This window comes from Halichoeres trimaculatus, unplaced genomic scaffold (assembly GCF_033239565.1).
Source record: "Halichoeres trimaculatus isolate MK-OKI-2021-1 unplaced genomic scaffold, fHalTri1.1 fHalTri1_scaffold_7, whole genome shotgun sequence".
In the NCBI taxonomy this organism is placed as follows: Eukaryota; Metazoa; Chordata; class Actinopteri; order Labriformes; family Labridae; genus Halichoeres; species Halichoeres trimaculatus.
In genome coordinates, this window is record NW_027437185.1 from 34,791,453 (window position 1) to 34,813,961 (window position 22,509).

General features: G+C 39.9%; 1 protein-coding gene across 3 annotated transcripts in view; it reads right to left on the bottom strand.

Annotated features, from left to right (window-relative positions):
- The window catches only part of LOC141793408 (protocadherin-1-like), a 302,738-nt gene that overhangs the window by 268,546 nt on the left and 11,683 nt on the right, over positions 1–22,509 (bottom strand). For all 3 annotated transcript variants that reach the window (XM_074674099.1, XM_074674100.1, XM_074674101.1), the window contains exon 2: positions 6,500–7,322. In XM_074674099.1, coding sequence (XP_074530200.1) covers positions 6,500–7,309 — 810 coding nt within the window. In that variant the 5' untranslated portion in view covers positions 7,310–7,322. The remainder of the gene's footprint in view (positions 1–6,499; positions 7,323–22,509) is intronic.

Below are 22,509 nucleotides of genomic sequence, written 5' to 3' on the forward strand. Positions count from 1 at the left end.
GCACTCATTCAATGCTATAGCTACTGTTTAGAAATGTAGGTCACTGTGTGGAGTAATGAACTAGTTGTTGAACAGCTGATTTAAATGTCCCAGGTGCTGCTGGTTCAGCGTTTTCTGCAGGCTTCACCTGGGATTTGCATTAACGTAATTAGGCCTTTAAATTTTAAGGCTATTATTGCCTTTAAAGCAGGACTGAGTCTGAGCCAAGCATGCTCTCAGCAAAATAATTCCCTAAAATGTAGGTCCTGAAAAATACAAGAGGAAGCTATCCCACCAGTTAGTGGGGTAAAAAATCGTTTGAGGCTCTTCAAGCTAACAAAGAAACTGGTGTTGTTGAGGAGACTCGGGGATTTAGCTCCACTTCAAAACAGAAGTCACTTGTTTTCAAAAGTGTGGTGTTGCATTTGGGGAAATAGAGCTGTAAACCTTTCTAAGTCAAAAAGACAACTCCAAATACTAAATGCTTTACTTTTATGAACATTTGAATCAACATTGAATTGATAGACATAACAGATTTGTGCAGAAGCAGTACCCTGATGATAAAGATTAAAGTATTTAAAAAGTAAAGGTTTATCTGATGGTCCTGGCTTTTCAAATCTGCTTTCTTTTCAAGGTTAAAGTCATGGTTTGTATTTTTGAGGTATGCTGTGAAAAGGAACATCTAGTTATGGGAATAATATATCTGCAAGGCCATCTTGAGATACTGGAGTGGAACCAACACATCCCGTAAAACTGGAATTGAATCAGTGAAGACGTCTGTTTCTAAAATAATGAGTATTTATCAGTAAAACTGGACATTTGTCTCAATTTGAGGCCTTAAAATTTGAAGTTTTAGCTCCGGGTTAGATGCTGAGGCCTTAAGAGCTTAAACAACCTATGGTAGAAAATCTGAAGGATCAATGTAGGAATAGTGACAGATGGACATGTGTGTATGTTATAAAGGTGAATTCAGCAGAGAGAGTCTCTGTTTTACACTGTCACATCATAAATATGTGTTACCCGCCTGCCGGGGACTGTGACAGAACGTTACCCAGGCACACCTCGAGGGTGACCGTGGAAATCACCGATCCAAGTCGGGGAGGTTAAGGTTAAAGAAAGCATGAAAGTGAAATTATAATTTCTCCCGCCCATTGATTTCCTTTCCTGTGCTGCGGCTGTAAGCAGCAGACATCACCGAGCGGCGGTGAATTATTGACAGCTTCTGAGAATTGTGTATTGAACAGTTGAGCTGCCGGAGCAAAGTGCCGCCGTGATGAGGGTCGGAGCTGAGCTGGCTGCTCTCCAAGGCCGCTCCGTCCAGGCGAGCAGCAAATATAAACACTGCTGATGGCCCGGTTAACAATTAACCAGCCGAGCAGACTGCCTTCACTAATAAGGTGAAAGATCTCCTGCATGTTTTAACACTGAAAACCTCTGATTCCGGCTAAGATTAACTCAATTAAAGCATCAATTTATTGACTGCTTACCTTCCATCTGAGAGGTTTGTTTACTTACAGCAAAGTGATGATCCTGGTCATTTATTGACTTCAGACACATTGTAATAGCACAGAAGATAAATGTGGCGGGATATCTTAGATATTTTTTTAAGCTTCTCTGGCATTTGTTTTCAAAATCAAAGGGCAGCTGACTATTCGGCTGGACAGTTGATATACTTCTTTGGCAGTACATTTCAAATGAAGGGAAGCTGATCATGTGGCTGAATAACTTTTAGGTGTAAATTATGTTTTTTTGACACACAATTTTAAATTCTAAGGTTAGCTAATCAAGTTACTGGACATTAAGCATGCTTCTCTGGCAAACTTTGTGTCGCAGATCATGTAGCTAGGCATTAAGAGGGTTTTGTTCTTTTTTTTCAGGCATATGTTTGCAAAATAGAGGGCAGCTAAACATGTAACTGGACATCAAATATGCTTCTCTGGCATTATATTAGAAAAATGAAAGGCAGCTGTTCTTATGGCTCGATATTTAATGGCTATTTTATTCTTCTCTGGCATTTGTTAGCAAACGTCAGACATCTGTTCACTTAGCAAAGCATTCAATGGGTTTTGTTATTTTCTGGTATATGTTAGGATACTGAACATGCTTCTCTGGCATTAAACTGAAAAAAATAAATACAAGGAAACTGACCTTATGGGTCTGATGTTTAATGACTGTTTTATGCTTCTCTGGCATTTTTTGCAAACGTTGGACAGTTGATCACGTGGCACAGCATTTATTAAATTTTTGTTTGTTTGTTTTTTTTGCATGTTTGGACATTAAATATGCTTTTCTGGCATTAAGTTGGGAAAAAATAAAAGGGCAGCTGATCTTGTGGTTTGATATTCAATGGCTGTTTTATGCTTCTCTGGCATTTGTTTGCAAATTTCAGACAGCTGATAAGGTAAAGGAGTATTTAGTGGGTTTTGTTACTTTTTTGGCACAAGTTCGGACATAAAATGTGCTTCTCTGGCATTGAACTGGAAAAACAAAAGGCAGCTGATCTTGTGGCTTGATATACAACGGCTATTTTATGCTTCTCTGGCATTTGTTTACAAACTTTGGGCAGCTTATCACATTGAAGAATGTTTAGTGGGTTTTGTTCTTTTTTTGGCATATGTTTGGACATTAAATACACTTCTCTGGCATAAAATTAGAAAAATGAAAAGCTGTGCCTTGATATTTTATGGCTGTTTTATGCTTCTCTGGTATTTGTTTGCAATCTTCGGACAGCTGATCACATAGCAGAGCAATAAGTGGGTTTTGTTATCTTTTTGGCTTATGTTTGGACATTAAATATGCTTCTCTGGCACCAAATTGAAAAAACTAAAAGATAGCTGATCTTGTGGCTTGATATTAAATGCCTGTTTTATGCTTCTCCTACATCGGTTAGCAAACCTTGGGCGGCTGATCACATAGCAGAGCATTTCGTGGGTTTTGTTCCTTTCTGACATATGGTTGGACGTTAATAATGCTTCTCTGGCAATAAACTGTAAAAATGAAGAGCAGCTGATCTTGTGGCTTGTTATATAATGGCTATTTCATGCTTCTCTGGCATTTGTTTCTGTTGTTTGAACCCAAAAATGTGAGAAAGATTGGGTTTCAAAATTCTTCAGCTACTTTTTGGAATCAATTCATAGGAAAAGACTGAGGTTAAAATTATTTTTCATGACTTCTGGCATCAAACATCTGTTATTTGCCTTAATTTCATCTGTTAGGACTGGGTCCAATGTGAAACAGTTTGATTCTTGTTCACACAGGAAGTCAAAAGAGAGGATGTCCATGCAGCCATCGGTCAGTTTAAGCAGGCCACAGAGTCGAGCGCCGTCCCGCTGCCTCTAAAGCATCACTCTACAAACGCACGTTAAGTGAAATGAATTCAGCGGCTCTCTGAAATGCAATGAGCCACATCCAGAGCAATAATACCAATAAGCCCCGTGGATAATCTCATGACTGACTCAGATTAAGTCATGCACGGCTCACTGGAAGGCTGGCTGGTCGCGCCGTGCTCGGGGAGAGGAAGAGGAGGATGATACAGTGAGGTGGGTTTGGCAGAACGTTCGGCGAGCTAAACAAACCCGGCCTGCTTGGCGACATCACGTACCGGCCGCCCCCGGTTTGAGGGCTCAAAGGTGAAGTTGAATCAGTAGTTAATATGTGACCACACGCAGGGATCCCACGCCCCTGCTTCACCTCCACCGCACCATCTGTCTGTACGGATAATTGAGCAGCATAATATGTGCAGTCACTGCTCCGCCGTGTTGTCCTGCAGCTCTCGGTCTTATCACCAACAGGGCCAAAGGTTTGTCAGCAGCCCTCAGTGGACGAGAGAATCTATCACATGATTACAGTTGGATTCAAAATGAGAAAGACTCTTTTTTTCATTAACACTCATATTTGACTATCTTAAATAGGAATCAAGCTGTGAATCATGAGAAAAACTGTTCATTTTCCTGACTTTGCATGCTAGATTTAAACAGATTCTCAATAGAAGGAAGGAAAAAGAGAAATATGACACAGTATCTCTAACACATGCCTGAGAATCTAATCTATGAATCAGCTTCCTGCTCAGATTACTGCCAATAAACTCTCCAAAGCTGCACAGGTGACACTGAAACACAAAGACTGACTCAAGTGTGTGTCATGACCTGTTTTACCAATAAAATGAGGCTTCTTTGTGTTCAGTTTGTGCACAGATTTGATGGATATCTCACATTTCTGAATGTATTTCTCCTATTTTTCCTTTCATTCTCTAAATTGCATGAGCAAAAACTCACCTCAGACACGATCTAATCCAAAATAACCCGGTTACAAAAAGGGAAATCCTTTCCCTTTGATGCTTTTGTCCATCACACCCCCACTTTGTTAATATTTCACTTTTGGTTGCTGTGAAATTGCAGTTCACAAGTCCAGTTTAATGTGATTATCCGAGCCACTGATCTGGAAGAGAAAACTGAACCGGGCCATGGTTTGTAACACTGCATGAGAGCTCATTATAGCAGCAGAACAGCTGTAACGAGTCTTAAAGCTTGACTGTGATTCAAAATTGACGACACGGTGAGTAAAATGTCCCGTAAGGCTTCTTTGACTGTGTAATTAGGTGGTTGAGATAGTTTGTCACATTGTTTGTTTCCCTTTAGTGACAGAGGACATCTCCACATCTATGGAACTAGTTCCTAAGTCCCTGATGAGTCTGTAAAATCTGATAAATCAATCTTAAAACAAAGAAAATTCAAAGTTAAAACTCTACGAGTGGTTTGATAACTTAATGAATCTTTTCCCAAATCATAAAGTTTAATATATGAACATTAAAGGAACCATATTCCACAGGGACAGCATTATGACCCAGATAAATCAGATTTGACTTTCTACCTACATATGTCAGAGAAACACATTGGCTGCTTAATTTTTTCTAACTTATGCCTAAAAAGCATATTTAAAGCTAGTAAATTTTCTCCCCTGAGACCTATCAACCTTTTTGGGAAATAAATGCCAGGGAAGGATATTAAAAGCTGCTAAATATCCAGCCACATGATTGGCTGCTGAGTTTTTTTTCATCAAGTGCGAGAGAAGCACAATTAAAGCTACCCAGTGTTTGGCTACAAGATCAACCATCATCAACATAAAAAAGTCAGAGAAGCATCATGAAAGCTTTTTCTAGCTTCACAATCAGTAGTCCTCTGTTTTTGTAGAAAAATGCCAGAGAAGCATTTCAGCAGTTGTTGTTAATCAAGCTACAACATTGGAGGTGCTTTATTTTCAACAAACCTATGTCAAAGAAATGACTACAAACAACTTAAATTCCTGTCCTGTGATTGGCTGCTTCATCTTTTTGTTTTTTAACAACTTGTGTCTGAGAAGCATGATAAAAGCTAGTTAATATACTCCCTTAAGATCTGCTCAACCTATTTTTATCGGAAACATTGCCAGAGAAGCATGTCACAAGATCAAATATCCAGCCACATGATTGGCTGCTTCACTTTGTGATCTAGTGCCAGAGAAGCATAAGTGTAAGAGAAAAGCTACCCAGTGTCTAGATACAAGATCAACTGCTATTCGCCTTTAAAAAAAGTCAAAGAAGCTTAATTAGAGCTTCTTCCAGCTACACAATGGGACGCCCTAAATTTTTGTCGAGAAATGCCAGAGAAGCATTTTGACAGTTGTTATTTATCCAGCTACAAGATTGGCCATGCTTTATTTTTGCTAACATATGTCAGAGATACCTACAACAACTAAAAAAAACAAAAACAAATTTATTGCCAGAGAGGCATGTTGCTTGATATCCAGCCACATGATTGGCTGCTGAGGTTTGTCATCCAGGCCAGAGAAGCATAATAAATACTTTGAACCATCAAGCTACAAGATCAACTACTATTTAAATAAAAAGGCCAGAGAAGCATAATGAAAGCTTCTTCTAGCTACACAAGCAGAAGCATTTAATTTTCATAAACAAATGCCAGAGAAGCATTATAAGTGTTGTTATTTATCCAGCCACAAGATTGCTTTATTTTTACCAACCTATGTCAGAGAAACACCTACAAGCAACTAAAAATCCTTCCCTATTATTAGCCGCTTCATTTTTTTTTTGACAACTTATGCCTTAGAAGCATGGTCAAAGCTAGTAAATTTCCTTCCCTAAGCCCTACTTAACCTATCTTTGGAAATAAATACCAATGAAGCATATCTCAAGTTACTTAATATCCAGCCACACGACTGTCTGCTGAAATTTGTCATCTTGTGCCAGAGAAGCATATTTAAAGCTACCCAGTATCTAGCTACATGATCAACCGCTTTGTTATCAAAAAAGTTCAGAGAAGCATCATGAAAGCTTGTGCTACCTACACAATCAGTAGCCCTTTGTTTTGTAGACAAATGCCAGAGAAGCATTCTGACAGTTATTTGTTAAGCTACAAAATTGGCCATGTGACATTTTGCAACAGTACGCCAGAGAAGATGTGGTTGAGGGAAGTGTAACAGCCAGAACCACATGTTGCTTGAGTGATTTGTGGATCTTTGTACTGACCTGCAGCACAGAGTGTCCCAGCGGGCTGTTCTCTGGCAGTTCGGCCTCGTAGTGGCTCCTCTCAAACTTCGGGGCGTTGTCGTTCTGGTCAGTGACAGTAACTCTCAGCAGAGAGGAGGCCGCCCTCGGTGGCTTCCCTCCGTCCGTCGCTCTGATGGTCAGGTCGTATGAGTCCTTCTTCTCGCGGTCCAGGTTGCCCATTACCACCAACTGAGGCAGCTTCTCCCCTGAGTCCATCGCCACCTGCAGGGTGAAGAGCTGGTCTGCGTCCGGTCCGGTGCTCAGAGAGTACTCAGCCACACCGTTTGTACCAGAGTCTCTGTCAGTGGCCATGGGGATGGAGAAGAGGGCGCCGACGTGTGTGTTCTCGGGGATGGAGAGGGTGAGGATGGGTGAGGAGAACTGTGGCGTGTTGTCGTTGATGTCCAGCACCTCAATGCGCCCCTCAATCAGCCGCGGCCCCGTGCCGATGCCTTTCACCATGTCTGTGATGGACACCTCGAACTCCAGGAAGCACTTGTCTCCCTCAAACAAGTTTCGACAGTCCCTCAGCGTCTCGCGGTCAATGGGGATCTCAGTGGTGTAGATGTCACCTGTCTTTCCATCGACCCTCAGGTACGGCGACCCCACCTCTAGCTTGTAAAGGTGCCCAGTGTCAGGTAAGCCCTGGTCTGCCGCTAAACTGCCGATCAGCGTGTTTGGTGGCTGCTCCTCAGGAACCCGATACAGGATGTCCGTGGGCGTGGCTTTGCAGGAGACGAACAGGAGGACTGCCAGGAACAGCAGAACTTTCCACCTCAGCGCCGCCATGTCTCCGCCCACTCTGCAAGAAGACAGAGACAACAGATAAGACAAACCATCTTCCACTCACTCAATGCACAACAAGCAGAGAGGAAGCCCTGCGAAGCTTCTCCTTCCCCAGATTTATGTCACAGCTTTCAGGAATAGATGGTCAAACTTGCCTCCTTGGGCCACTAAACACGTCCCGAACAGTTATTTGCAAGACCTGAGGGTGAAGAGGCTGCAGGCCGGGTTTCACCGCCGTCTGCAGTGTGCAGGGAGCAGCCGAGCAGCACAGAATGATGACTTCCTCCCACTGCCAGCTCGCCACTCTGACAGGAAGACAAACCGAACGCCGAAGGCGACAGGCGACCAAAAAATACTGACGTGAGGCAGCGAGAAGGAACGGGATGACTGCTTGTCTCAGCAACTCTGACTTAAGACTTTATAAACCTTTTTTAAGCTGATTAGAAGAGAAAGAAAGACGTTTTTCAGCAGGAGTGAGGAGCAAAGAGGAGACCTGCTCTCATAAAACAGCAGAAGCTAAAACAGGTTTGTGAAAAGAGCGGAAAAAGGCCCCAAACACCACATCAGTTAGCAGAAAGTTATCATTTGATTGGATGCTTAAAGCTTGAGCCAGGTGCTCCCTGAGTCATTTTGTTATATTTCTCATAAGAGGACGGTGGGTAATCACAAAGTGTTTACAGAGAAGGATTTGTTATGACAAGCCTTTCACGACGTGACGGTCTTGACATTTGGTTAGTGGACTTTCTGAGAAGTGAGCAGAATAAAAGAAAATTATTTCATGTTCATCTACCAGTGCAGTGGGACGTTTCGTTTCTTCTTCTTTCAAGATGAAATGTGTTCATGATGATGTGTCCTCCTCTAACAAACAACTGTTGCTCATATCTCAAGATTTGCACACTTATAGTTTAGTAAAGACATATCAACTTATAACAGTAATTTCATATGTGCTCATTTTTGTCCTTTACTCAAAACATTACCAGTCTTGTCCCACAGCAGAGCGCGTGGGTTATTATTTAACACTGGTTTCGGATCAGGATCAGTATCTGACGATATCCAAAGCCCATGTATCGGTATTGGGACCAGAAAAGCAGGATTGATGCATCCCTAGTGGAAACCTGAGGGTAATTCAAGATTCTATACAACAGATTCCTGAATAACAAACATCACTCTCTTCTGACTCTCTCTAAAGCAGCGTTTCCACCAAGTAGTCCGGTTTGGTTCAGTACAGTTTGGTACAGTTAAGTCTGATCCCGTTTGCGTTTCCACAGCAAACTGTGTCCTCTCGTAGTAGGCGGTGTGTAAGCCAGATGCTGAAAAGCTGCAGCTGTTAAATTATATCGTGATGTCATAGCAGCAAGGCACAGTTTACCCCGCTAATAAATCCAACAAGGTAGAAAAAAGCGATACAGTAAACAAAGAGCATAGATCACTCTTTGTGATTGGCATGTGGCTCTTTGATACAAAGAGCAATCAAGCTTTGTTTCAGAGAAGTCTGTGTGCCGCCAGGAGAAATGAAGCCACCGTCACACAGTAAGTGACGATTCTTTTGACCAATCAACGGTCTGCAGTGTTGTAACTCCACCTTCCCAGAGTGGATCGGTTCAGTCTGGCACCCATACAAAAGGGTCCCAGAAAGTGGGACGGCTCGTCTCAGTTATTTAGGGATCTGTCCCGGGATAAGTCAGTGAAAACGCCACAAAATGTGCGCTGTACCGAGACGAACTGAACCGGTCTCATTGGTGGAAATGCGGCTTTTGGAAGTACAGAGTACCGATTCACATAAAATCAAACGGTACCATGTTTAGGCACCTAAATGCATCCTTGTGACTGCGAGAGTGGAAGAGTAGGCGATTTTCCATGCTGGACATGAACACAGCATTGCAAGGTTCTATTTTGAAGAATAAAAATGCTAAATTCAAAAACTTTGATATTTTATTATTGAACAAATTGATATTTATTACCACATAAACACAGAAAAGTACTAAATACTATGGATTGCAGGGAAGGAATCATTTCGTTCCCTCTTTAAACCAAAAAAAAACGGAGTGCTCCATATTTATACCAACCCTAGTCCTAAAGTCTTTACAAGAAACTTTTTGGAAGTGATACAAAACATTATTAGCTCAGTCTAAAAAAAAAAAACAACAAAACATTGAAAATAGGGGTGGGAGACAAAAAATTATTTTACAATTTATTTAGATTGTTTGTTTGACAGTTTCAAAATCCGGATTGTTTGTCAAAAAATGTTTCATTTTTTTTCGAATTCATATTCCTCATTTCAGTCTTTGTTAATAAACTTGAAAAAAGTTAACACTACAACAGAGGGTGAAATGTTTCTCTCTGACTCATGTGATGTGCAGTTTTATGGGAAAATATGGCTCCTGATATAGTCTGTAAACATCATCATCACTATTGAACTTTTTCACATGGTCTGGAGTTAAAACAGCAAACTAAAAATTGCAAAAATCACAACAATTGTAAATATGGAAGAGTCGAATCGATCCCCAAAAGCCATAATAGAATCTAATCAAGAGATTAGCGTATCATCTCAGCCTTATGGAAAAGCTTTGAAAATAGAAACAAATGCCAGAGAAGCATAATTCAGCCATCACTGCCCGTCAGTTTTGCTATTTATTGCCAGAGAAGCTCACTAAATGTCCAGGTACTATTAATTTTTTAAAATAAATATATGACAAGCATAAAACAGCCACTAAATATCTTATAAATCATAACACAGGATCTATATAATAGATTCCAGGTTATTCTCACTCTGATGTGGAAAGTTTAACGGCATCCTCTGTGTTTATGTCTCAGGGACGGAAACACAAAAACATCTGTTTCTGGCTGCTCTCAGTCTTTGAATGTGCATTTCTAGGCTATGATACATCCAGAATCTCAGAGAGCTGAGTAACAGAAGGTCAGTGGTGACCCAACAGCTTTTTTTTTTTTTGCCCTCGAGGCGTCTTTGTGCGCAAATCAGGCCATGACTGACTCATCTGACTAAAGCCTGTGTGGCTGCATTAGAGCCGGGTCACACTGAAAGAGAAGAGGCTCGACACACAGCGAAGTGTTAGCGCTTGATCCGATAAAAAAAAGAGAAGAATTAATCATCAGTAAAAACAAAAACAGATGTACACTCATTGTTTTTCATCAGAGGAAGCTGGGTCCTCTGTCTTTTCTGCGTCACGGTTTGTGTTTTGGGTTTTCTTCTTAATGTGTGGTTAGAAAGTGGCCGAGATGATTGTGTTTGAAAGCTTGTTGACTCTTTCTCAAGCACCGTGTCTTCATCAACACTTTTACAGTTCAATATTTAATGTGATCTTCACATATTAAAAGAGCAAGACTTACACATGGTTTCTGGTCATCCTGTATGGTACGGAGGGTTTTCTATATATTCAAGAAATGTTGATAAAGGAACAAGTGGCCAAGAAAGTTGCATAAACTGACTGTTTCTAAATCTTTCAATGTGTGAATGTGGAGGTTAAACGTTTGACAGTATGGTTTGTATTAACACTAGGGCTGCAACTAGTGGTCGACATAATCAACTCGTTGACTATAAAAAAATATTAATAATTGTGATTAGTTGACCAACAAAAAACAAAATAAAAAACAATAGATTTGTCGACATTAAAAAATAATCGTTAGCTACAGCGCTAATTCACACAAATTCAAAACTACAAATATAGGCAATATGATGTCATTGCAAGACAAAAAATATGCCCTTACAAGAATAAGCACTACTACGGCCTCGTCCACATGAGAAACTGAGAAAATCTGTTGACCCATGCCAGCCAATCAAAAGCCCCGTCTGGTATAGATCAGAACAGTTCAGTACAGGTTGAACCTTTAAAGCCTGATCCTGTTAAATTTCCAACAACTAGCTGTGCCCCTTTCGGTTAGCAGTATGTTGGCCAGATGCTCATAGCTGCGTCAGCTTGGTAATAGAATGACGCCATACCAGCCCCACACCACTCAAATAAATCCAATGAAGAAGAAAAACTGGACACAGTAAACAAAGAGTGACAATTATTTGACCAATGAGCTCACTGCAGTGTTTCTAGCTCCTTCTTCTGGGAATGATTAACATGACTGGCACCCTATCAGAAGGGTCCCAAGAAGTGGGACGGTACGGTTTAGTAATTTGGGGACCTATTCTGGGATTAGTTCATGGAGAATCCACAAAATGCCAAGAATTGAACTGCTTGGTGGAAACATCCAGCTGTGACATTGAAACCATGAAACCAGAAGTTCCCAAAGTCTTTACTTTTCAGAAAAAACATTTAAGTTACATAAAACCGCAGTTTTGTATGGACGACAGGCCTGGATGTATAAAAACAAATGAGGTTTCCCAGATACCCAGCTTCATGTAGACATGGCCTTAAAGTGACAACTAAAAAGGATGTAAACCACAATTTACACTTCAAAAAAAACTGAACTCTTATCAAGTTCCTTTGTCTTATTTTCAGTAGAAAATGGCTGTTCAGACTCAAAATGAGCTTTTTCCTCCAGAAAAATGTCTTGTTTCAAGTAATTTAAAGACAAAAATTAGGTCTGAATTGTTTGAAACAAGATAAAAACTGCCAATGTGACAAGATAAAAGGTGATTTTTCTAGTTTCAAGCAAATTCTTCTTGAAGATTTTATTTTTTTACTTGTTACAAGCAATTCAGACCTCATTTTTGTCTTTAAGCAACTTGTAACAAAACATTTTTCTGGACTTAAAAGTTGAATGTGGCACAAATTATGTTGAACAAGACATTTTTTTCTTAAAATAAGACAAAAACACGACAAGATTTCAGTTTTTCCAGTGCAGGTGCATTTTTTCTCTTTAATAACAAATATATCCAATAGTAAAAATTGTTCACTCTTTCCTTTATTTTTATTCCTATCAAAAACACTTGATAGGATTACAGTTTTTTGCAATCAACAAAATTTGACCAGAGGTTTGTGAAAATTACTTAAGCTCTGTCAATTGATAGAAAGTGGCAGAGGAAGTAGCTAAGATGGGTAAAAGCATAGATTTTAGCGCTCATTTTCACACTTTGGGCTTTTTTTTAATATGATGTTTGTAGCTGGATGTCACCAAGATGTATTGAAATGGTCTTCTTTGGAGAATTTGAGTATGAACGGCCAGCTTTAATCTGCATTATTTATTGAGATTTGTAAATTTCTCACGCGTTTTAAAATTTCAATTCTTACATTGATGGCAGTGTGACTTTTTTTACTGACATTATCTCCCTTTACTGGTTGTCTAGTCCACTGGATTTACATGGTTCACATGAAATAGTAAAAAAGTTAAAAGAATGGCGAGACATGTGGCGAGACATGTGGCAAGGAAAGTGGCGGAGAAACTTTAAAGAGGCTGACAGAAACTGGCGGAAACAGGTGGAAGGATGAAGAACAACGATCAAAATCAGTAAAAAAAATGTATAATTGTGTTGGTCGACAAAAACAGTTGATAGAGGAGAAGAAGAAAGAAATTGAAACACCTGAGTAGAGTAAGAAAGTTGGATGTTGCTGGAATAAAGTGCGTTTCTGAGGATATTCAGCCATTCAGTAGAACTGGCATTGTTACGTTTTTAGATAAGTGCTGTTATAAAGATGTACTTGTGTTTTTCAACATTCAGTCTCTCAATAAACCAAACTATTTCAGACATTTTAGAGCATGAATACATCCTCTCTTCTATCAGACTGGCCGACACTATAAACTCAGATTTAAGAGCTTTTAAACGTCTCTGTGAGTGAGAAACTTGCATTGTTTGAGACATAAACAGCAGCTTTTTGTGGAGTTTGAGTTATGAATTGACACTGTGATCAAGGCTGAATGTTTTACTCTAAAAGTGACTTTTCACCTCCAGTCTGTGTGGTTTTAATAGCTTCTCTATTGGAGCCAGTCATACAGATAGAAACCCTTTCTTCCTCTCCTCCATCCCTGCATCCTCTCCTTTTTTCCCTCTCTGTTTCCTCTCTGTCCACACTTTTTTATCTCTTGGCAGTAATTCATCACAGACACACGCTGTGTACATCGTGCTGTAGGAGTTTCTCAGCTGTGGGCTGCAGAGGTTAATCTGGAGAGCCTTTTTTTTTCTCCTCACGTCCTTGATTCGTAGAGGAAAACACTCTCACTCTCCTCCTAACACAGACAGCATGCAGAGCAGGAAGCAGGAAGTCTTGACGTTCTCCTCCTCCTCGTCTGACTGCTGCAGGAGTGATGCACAGAGTTGGTGGAGTTTGTCCTGACCCTGTAAATACTTCTGTGTTTGTCTGTGTGATTGTGGGAGTAGAGGTTTGTGTTTCCTGAGCCTGTGTAGTCTCAAACAGAGCCAAAGAAAAGACGGTGAACACGCTTTCATTCAGTGACGTGAAATAAATGATCTGTTTGAACTCCAGCAGCAAACTCTCAGGTAAAGAAATCTGGTGAAATAAGGTGACAGGAAGCTGAGACTTCTGGAAACCTCTTCTACCTACAGACATTTCCTGATTCCAGAAACATTATTATCATCAGCGTTTAGTCCTTCTAGCCTCAGTCTGCAGTTTTGTATTTTTTGGTTAAATCTACACGTGCTGGATTTCACCAAAGGGGAATAAAAACACTGATGGTTAACCAGCTAAGTTTAGTAAGCAGTTTCATTGGGTATATCTAGTATAAGTGGCTCTATGTCCTCTCTGAGTGTTGGGAAATTTGCAGACAATTCTTTTAGAAGCCGTCAATCATGTTGTTTGGTTACTTTTTTGACTGTTAAAAATGATCACTGCCATCTACTGGTGTGGAGGGCTATTACTTTGATCCTGTTTTGTAGCTTTGATCTCATTTTGTTTACTTTATTGCACTCACAGTGACATTGTTTAATTGTGTTAATCACATTGTAGCTATTCGCCTCAAAGTGAAATTCTTTATCTTTAATGTGTAATCAAAATGTGGTTTTAATTAAGCTTTATTTCTCTAATGACATTTTATTGCTTTGATCTCTTAAGGTTTCAATCTTGTGGCTTTGATCTAATCATTTTGCTTTGATCTCATTATATTGCTTTGACATCTATTTGTTGCTTATATCATCATATTCTGTTCTGACCTCTTTGGTTTACTGTGATATTTTCTTGAAGCTTTGGTCACATTCTATCTCTTAGATCTCAATGTTCCTTTGATTATATTTTACTGCTTTGATCTTTATGTAGCTTTGGTTGCATTCTATTATTTCAATAAAATTGTTTCTTCTTGATTTTAATCTGTTGCAAGTCACTTTGCTACTATAGCTTATCTCCTTTCAAGTGTAGACTCAATTCATTTATCCAACGTCTCATAAAAAATGAATATCCTTCAAGCTATCAGGCTAACTTTAGCCCCATGTCCACCAAGCAGTCATGTTTAGATCAGTACAGTTTGGTAAAGTCTGATCCTGTTTTTGTTCCCACAGCCAACAGTGCCCCTCTTGGTAGGGGACATATAAGAGGCCATTTACATGACAACAGTTTCAGGGTGCAACGCGAAAGTTTTGTTGCGTTTTGACCTCGCGTGAACACGGAAAGGGCATTATAGTCGACTCAACAAGCAAACTTTTGAAAACCGCCCCCCAGAGTGGGATCCTTCCGAAACCCTGCTGCCACCTTTTCCGTGTGAACAGTAAGCCGGCGTTTTTAGTGAAACCGCTGACGTCACGCTCCACTCCACGCAAGCGCATACAACAGTTAAACAGTACCATTGTTGCTATCGTCCCAATCTACAATGTTGAGCACGTGCTGCTGAATCAATCAATCTGCTGAATCTGTGACTGCCTTTAACAAAATGAGCATCTGTTGCTCCACCTCTGCTCTTAGTTTTTACTAAATTACTAGATGATCGGCTCAACTCTACTTCAGTGGAGGTTTCCAAAAAGCGGCATCTAGACAAGACAGTTTTAGCACCAACTACAGGCCAGGCATGCTTACTACAGCGTTTTCAATCCCTCTGCGTTTTTGTGAAAACGCAGATTTTTTTCACTGCGTTTTAACGTTGTCGTGTAAATGGAGCCTGAGAGGGATGCTCAGAACCGGGACAGTTACATATTAGCGTGACGCCATAGCAGCCAAACATAGTGTACCTCACTAATAAATCCAACAAAGAAGTAAAATGTGGCACAGTTAAAAAAAGAACAATGATAGAAAACATCCACCAACTTGTCTTCTATTACTTTGTGGCTCTTTGTTACAAAGCACAGTCAGTGATGATTCTGCAGTGTCGTAGCTCCTCCTTCTGGGATCAGATAGGTTAAGGTGGACATCTCAACAGAAGGGTTCCAAACAAGTGGGCCAGTTTATCTTATAAATTTGGCTATAAGTCTTGGAATTAGTCTGTGGAAACAACACAAAATGAGTGCCGTAACAAGACAAACCAAACTAAGCCACTTGGTGGAAACGGGGCTTTTGGTGTCGCAGTTACTTTAAATTTTCTCCATAGACCTGCAATCTTTACAATGGTTTACTCCTCGGTGGAAGTGCAGACAAAAATGTGCAAAAGGAACCTTTTAGTTCCTGGAACTAAATATTTCTGGCTACCTCTGGTTGAAAAGTACCTTTATGCATCCATTCCTGAAAGCCAGTCCAAAACAAATAGAGGTGAAGGAAGGATTTTAGTTTGTGTCTCCCAATCAGGTATCAACGGTCTATGGAGAGCAAAAGCAGGATGGACACAATCTAGCATCTACAAATCGTTAACTGCTGAAGTGCAAATAAATCAAATAAAACCATTTTTGGTCTGTGTGATGTGTCATGTGTGTGTTAACAGGTGTTATTTAGCCAAAAACATGTGAACCAATCCTCCAACAAGTCACTGATTTCTGAGCTGTTTGTCCGCTGAGTCACTCAACACCCCAAGTCTGAGCTCCATTTAAAGCAATTCAATATTTTTGGTGTCTCTATACTTTTGGCCGTTTAGCATATGTTACCAACAGTGCCCTTTTTCTAACATGGCCGTCTTTTGATGACTCATACATCCAGTTGACTTATCACTGCTGCAGGAATCCATGAGTCACTTTCAAGCATGCACACCACGAGGAGTCCTCTAACAGAGCCCCAGAAATCAGCGAAGCGACACAAAAATGAGCTAAATTAGAGCGACTGGGTGGTTATTTCCAATATTTATGATGCAGTTAATAATTGAAGGTGATTCAAAGTTAAAACTGTCTTCAAACAAAGCTGACCGACAGCCAAAGCACATGATTATTTTTAGTTTACTTTGATACAGAAGAGACAAAAAGCTGAAAATCCTGAACAGCTGAGAGGCTGAAAGCAACAAATGTTGAACACAACTGCTCCCTGCTGTGACACACACACTTGATTACCCTGAAAAGGGTGTGTGCGTGAATGTGTGTGTGTTTACCAGCTTGTGAATACCTCCGCGTGTGTGACGGTGTGTGTCTCTTTTCTCACATTTTCTCCTCCAGAGCTGCCAAATACTCCAAATAGCTCCGACCTCTGACCTCTGACCCTGTGGCATTTCACACGTCGCTGTGGAAACAGAGCTGGAACGACGCTGCTCGCTGGCCGGCGTCCAGTCAGCTAATGCAGCGCAGAGAGACAACGATGCATACAATCTGGATGTTTCCTATTTTTCCCGGTCTCTCTGCAGCTACAGTTTGCAGAAAAGTCTCTGGGTTAAAGTTCCTTCTGTATTAGCATGAAGCCTTGCTCCGGTGTTTGTCTCCACCGCTCAGTTTGTTTAACTCTGACCTCGTGTTTTGCCTGCAGGTTGATGCAAATAAGGAAATTCACCACATGAGGGAAGAACAGAGGCGCGCAGGAGGAGATAAAATCACTGACTGGTTCTGGATCCTCGATATTTTGATTCTTGTCTTATCTCTTCAGTCTGGAGCCACAACAAACTGCTTTTCTCTCCCCGTCACTTTTAATCATCTTCACCTGAAGTTTGTTTGAATTCTTTTCGTAATGATAACATGATGCTTTTGCTTCATTTGGAACATGCTTTTTATAGAAATCTGACTGTTTGGAATTTTTGCAGCCTTTCAGATTAAGCTACACTCGTCTGATTGTTAGCAACAGAGTTCAATGCGGGATATTTGCACGCCTGGTCTGCAGTGTGTAATGCATGGAGGTGTTATGTTGGGGAAGAGTTGTTTTGTCTCAGATCTCTCCTTGGAGGTAGTAACGGAGGCGAAACGGCAGAAAGGCAGTAGCGATGTGTAGAGCCGATAACTGTGAGTGTGTGGTGCTCCTGCAGCACGCCACAATCAGACCATTTCAGGGCACAACGTGCAAGTGTAACAGCGTCCCAGTATTTTTATTTATTTATGTTATCTTGTTTATATTTATATATAGCATTTAATTTATATATTACTTATATTTATATTTCATGTTTTTTTGTAATTATTTAATTTATTTATTTATTTATATATATTTATTTATTTATTTTTGGAACCATGTGTCCCAAACATACAAAACATAAAGTGCTGGGTTCACATGTTTCCGGTTGTACCTTTCGACTCGTCCTGTGACAGCTGCAACTTTGGCATGATGATGTCATGATCTGTGTCAACCTGTCAGTTTGCGCCTGTTTTTAAGCTATCTGAACTGTGAGGCTCTTCCCCTGTCTAACTACTGACTACATGTACGAAACGTAGTTTTCCACCTTGTTGGACAGAGTCCTGAAATGCCTTCTCATTTTTCCAACAACCTTTGTTTGTTATTAATACTATCCCAAATACAAGCCAAATACTTATTGAACAGTGAATAAAAAGATAGAAAAAAACATTCTTGAAGATTTTACTTATTCTAAAGCATCATCTGTTGGTTTTCAAAGGGGGTACAAGGCCAGAAGCAAATGCTGATTGGGGGACCTTGGCATAGTAAAGTTTGGTACCCCTGTTCTAAACCACCATAGGGAAAAAAATATGGATCATTTGAGCCTTTATATGTGTAAACGTACTCTGGGGGCGCCACAGGGACAAAATGAAGACTAACAAAAGTGGAACACCCCTTCGTTAAACTTCAGTAGATGTTGTTGCTGGTTTGTTTCCAATCCTTGACCATTAACAGCATGTCAACTCTACCCCAAATTAGGGCTGCACGATTATCGCAATCGCAATGTCAGCACATGCAATTCAGATTTTTCTCCATGATAACCAAGCAAGTCTGTAGACTAATCATGACACAACTTTTTTTATTAAATCGCAATCACAATATTGTTCACCTAATCGCACTTTTTCCCCAAATCGTGCAGCACTACCCCAAATTGAAGTCAGAAGAAAAACAACAGCTACCATAAGAATTTCCTTTTGTTTGTGGATTTTGGTGCCCCCCATGGACTAACAAGTACATCTTGTACTTTGTCCTGTATGAGCACTAGTCATGAGTCAGGATGTCTGTAGAAATCAGAAATCTACTTCAAAGTCTAAAAAACAGGTCTAACTTGCTCAGTGTAGTAGTGGCTTTTCTGACACCTACCATGTGAATCTACATGGATGCATCAATGCTAGTTTTATGACCAGAATAAATCTCCTCATGGTGGTTTAAGACATTTGGAAGAGCAGGAGCAGGAGTCCGAGATACTTGTTTGCAGAAACTGGACACCAGCTTCAGTAAGTGTGTAAGTGTTAACCTGACATGTGACGTGTGAATTATGATTAAATGTTCACCGTCACATGTGGAACCAGCCTGGAGTGGAGCTGGGAGTGGGGAAAATCTTGTTTCTTTCTGCTTGACCCTCTTAGCTGCTGTGATGTTAACATGTTTGTTCTCATGTAGCGTGTGTGAGAGTGTTGGTGTTTGCTGTCTCCTCTGGGACACGCTGGGTTAGAGGAGATCATCCAGCTTGTCCTGTTTCCCACAGTCCCAAACTTTCTCATCAACCCCCAAAGAGCGTGTGTTATGTGTGTGTGTGTGTGTGTGAGTGTGTTTATGTGGAGGCAGAATAAGCCAACAAGCTGCTGGATCCTGTCTGCTGCTGAACAAAGACGCGGTGAGGACAGTAACATTTCCATGTGTAAGGCGCCCGGCGCTCACTGTTTGATGGTTTGACTCCTGGAATGGGTCGAGAGACAAAGACTGACAATGGAGGACATAGAGGGAGAGAGACGGGGCGTGTGCAGACAGCAGCACTTGTCTGTACATCACAAAGCAGCCCGATGGCCCTGTTACCACCCACTGAGTGTCTATTGAAATTCAGAGTGTGTCTCTGTGTTAATGTCCCACCTGCCTCACACACTTTAACTACTGTACATCACATTACATTAAAAAGGCTTCAGAGCTGCAGCTGCAAGGACACCAGAGCTGTAAACGCCACACACACACACACATACACACACACATACATGCTCCAGGCCCTCTGAAAATCTCCTTTAACAACAAACGTTGAAACACATCAACACCTCTTTTTGGAAAAGTCAAGGATTTGAATCCTCAGTGCAGACTTTTGTAAACGTTTAATTTCTTGGCTGCATCAAAGAGCGATAAAAACGACACACACTGAGCCTCACAATCACTTGAAAGGTTTTTAACAGGAGCTGAATCACTGCAGAGGTCAGCTGCTTTCCAAAATACACGCAGACCCAGCGAGTGAAACCAGCAGAATCATTCAATCACTCTGAAAATCAGAGGTTTTATGAGGCCTTTTGGTGAGATTCAGAGGCTGAACACTGGATAAAGCTCTGAAACCTAAAAGCCAAAGCATTTAGGGTTCAAAGAATGAATTTGTTGAATTATATAGCAAAGAATAAATGATAAAGTAATTAACACTTGTATTGTTTGGAAATCTGGTCAGCACAAGCATCGCAAACAATCTAAACCAAGCAAGTTTATTTTCCTTATTGCTTATGAGAAAACATCTTCATTTAGTTTTGACTCACCAAGTCCAATAAAGTCTTATTTTAAGATATTAAAAGACAAAAAATGTTTCGGTACAACTTTTGTTACCACTTTTAAGCAATTTGTCTTCAAATGACACTAATATGACTACATTTGATAAGAATAAGGCATAAACATTTGGTTAGATGTGAGTTTTTTGCAGCATATACATAATTTACTGCAACAACTTGGATTCAAGTAAGTATTTTTTACTGTTTTAAAGTCAAAAACTATTTCTTAAAGATTTAACGTCAGGTACATTCACCTTTAAGGCTTGGAAAATGTCTAATTTCGAGATATTAAAAAGCAAAGTGACGTTTGAATTGTTTCAAACAGTTGTACTTTGCTGGTTTCCTTGTGACAATTTTTGTCTATAATATCTTGAAAAAACTCATCTTTCTGGACTTTTTAGATGATTGTAGAGCAGACTGGGACTTATAATTCAATTTTTACCAAATTAAGACACAAACACTTGCTTTGATTTCAATTTTTACAATGCTTAAGAAGCAAATCCCCAAAGATCTCAAAAGTATGTCTCATTACGTATAAAAATAAATCAACCATATGCTTGGTTTTATCTGCAGTTTGTGTAAATTCAACCAAAAGTTGTCCAAAACTTTGGATTATTGTAACAAAAGTTGGGGGTGGAGGTCATTCAGGGCTAACTAGGATCAATAACACCAGTTTAATGAGAGTACACCAAACTACATAGCTTAAATAAACCAAATAAAACCACAGCTGTAACTCTTATATCACCTTTTAAAGAATCACCCACATACGATTTGGGATAACTGGTTTAAATCTATCATTGTCCAGCGTCTGTTTTTCGATTGCATTGTCACCCTTTCATCCCATGAGAATAAAGTCTACATACAGAGAACAGAACCTTTCTAATCAGCATTAAACTTCATCTTCTTTTTCATCATTTTATCCAAGAAAACAAAAAGAAACTGTTCAACTGACCTGCAGAAACAGCTGTTGATCTGGTTAATCTTTACAAATCCAAACAGGCTTCAGCTCTCCTTGTTGCTCCAGGCTCATCTGTGCACCGTGCCAGGACTCTCATCTCCATAACAAACCAGCCACCAGTTACCTAACATAAGCCCCGCCCCCTGACTTTCTCTTTCTAAAGGAAATACATGACAATGAGTTAAAGCTCCTTTGAGGAACTTTTGACCTGTGTTCACCATGGTACCCCCTGTGTCTGACCTCACTGTGTCGTCTCTGAATAGTCAGAAATGTCACTTAAAGAGCAAAAAGTTGATGTGGTTTATCACAAATCTGACACCTTCCACCTCTATTGTTTAAAGGCACTAAAAATAACTACATAAATATAAATTCCCATTTTATTGAGAGTTAATTCTTTGTTTTGAAGTCAAATAAAAGGTATCAGCATTTGAAAAAACAAAAAACAAACAAAAAAAACTCCTCACATGAGCTTTAAAGTGTCTGTAGGGGGAGCTTTAAAGCTCCTATGAAATTTCTTAAACTATTAATGAATCAGACAAAACCAATGCTAGTGTCAGTATACCAACTAACTAAAAAAAATCAGAATATACAAAAAAAGTGGGATATTTCTACGTTATATTTTTTAATATTTGGTTGTGGTGTCACTGGGTAGGTGCCAAAGCAGGCCTCATTATAACATTTCCTACATCGAGAGTTTACATTTTGTTATGAATTTGAAAAAAGCAGAATGAATGTTTATTTTTACCAATAATATGCACAGACACACACAGCCGAAAATAAACGAAAGGATACAATGTAAACAGGGGGCGCCAAAGTCAACCCTTTAAGTTCTTCGCAGGAGCTTTAAAAAAAAAAAGAACAATTTGAATGATGTCAAACTATTTTTTTTAAATAATAGCAAAATATAATGAAAAACTGCTACTAAGTCGCTTCAAGTTTGAAGTTACATCAAATACGTCAGGTGTTTGGATTGGCTCTATCATCCTATCCTCTAAATTTAAGGTACAAGAGCCCAAAATAAACTCCCAAAACTGCCAATTTTAGCACACATTGGAGCAAGAAACTGCCATTTGAGTCCAACTTATTTTTTAAAAAAACGAACTTTTCTGCTGAGCATCCTAAAAACCAAAGCCTGTTTTCATTTTCATTGTCATATCAAAGTGTTATTGATCAGCAGAAGCTGGAACCAAGAGAACTGGGCCGTCTGATCAAGCTGCAGGCACTCATTAATAATTATTTCCACACTTCAGACGCACCAAACTTCACTCCAGCCCAATATTTCACTTCAATCGGAGCCCAAACGCGTCCAAAGTAGCAGAAGCTGGCATCAAATGTCCTGTTAATTTATTCCTTCAGCGTTAAGTCCCAGTTCCCATCATAATTTAGCCAATTTAGGCTGTT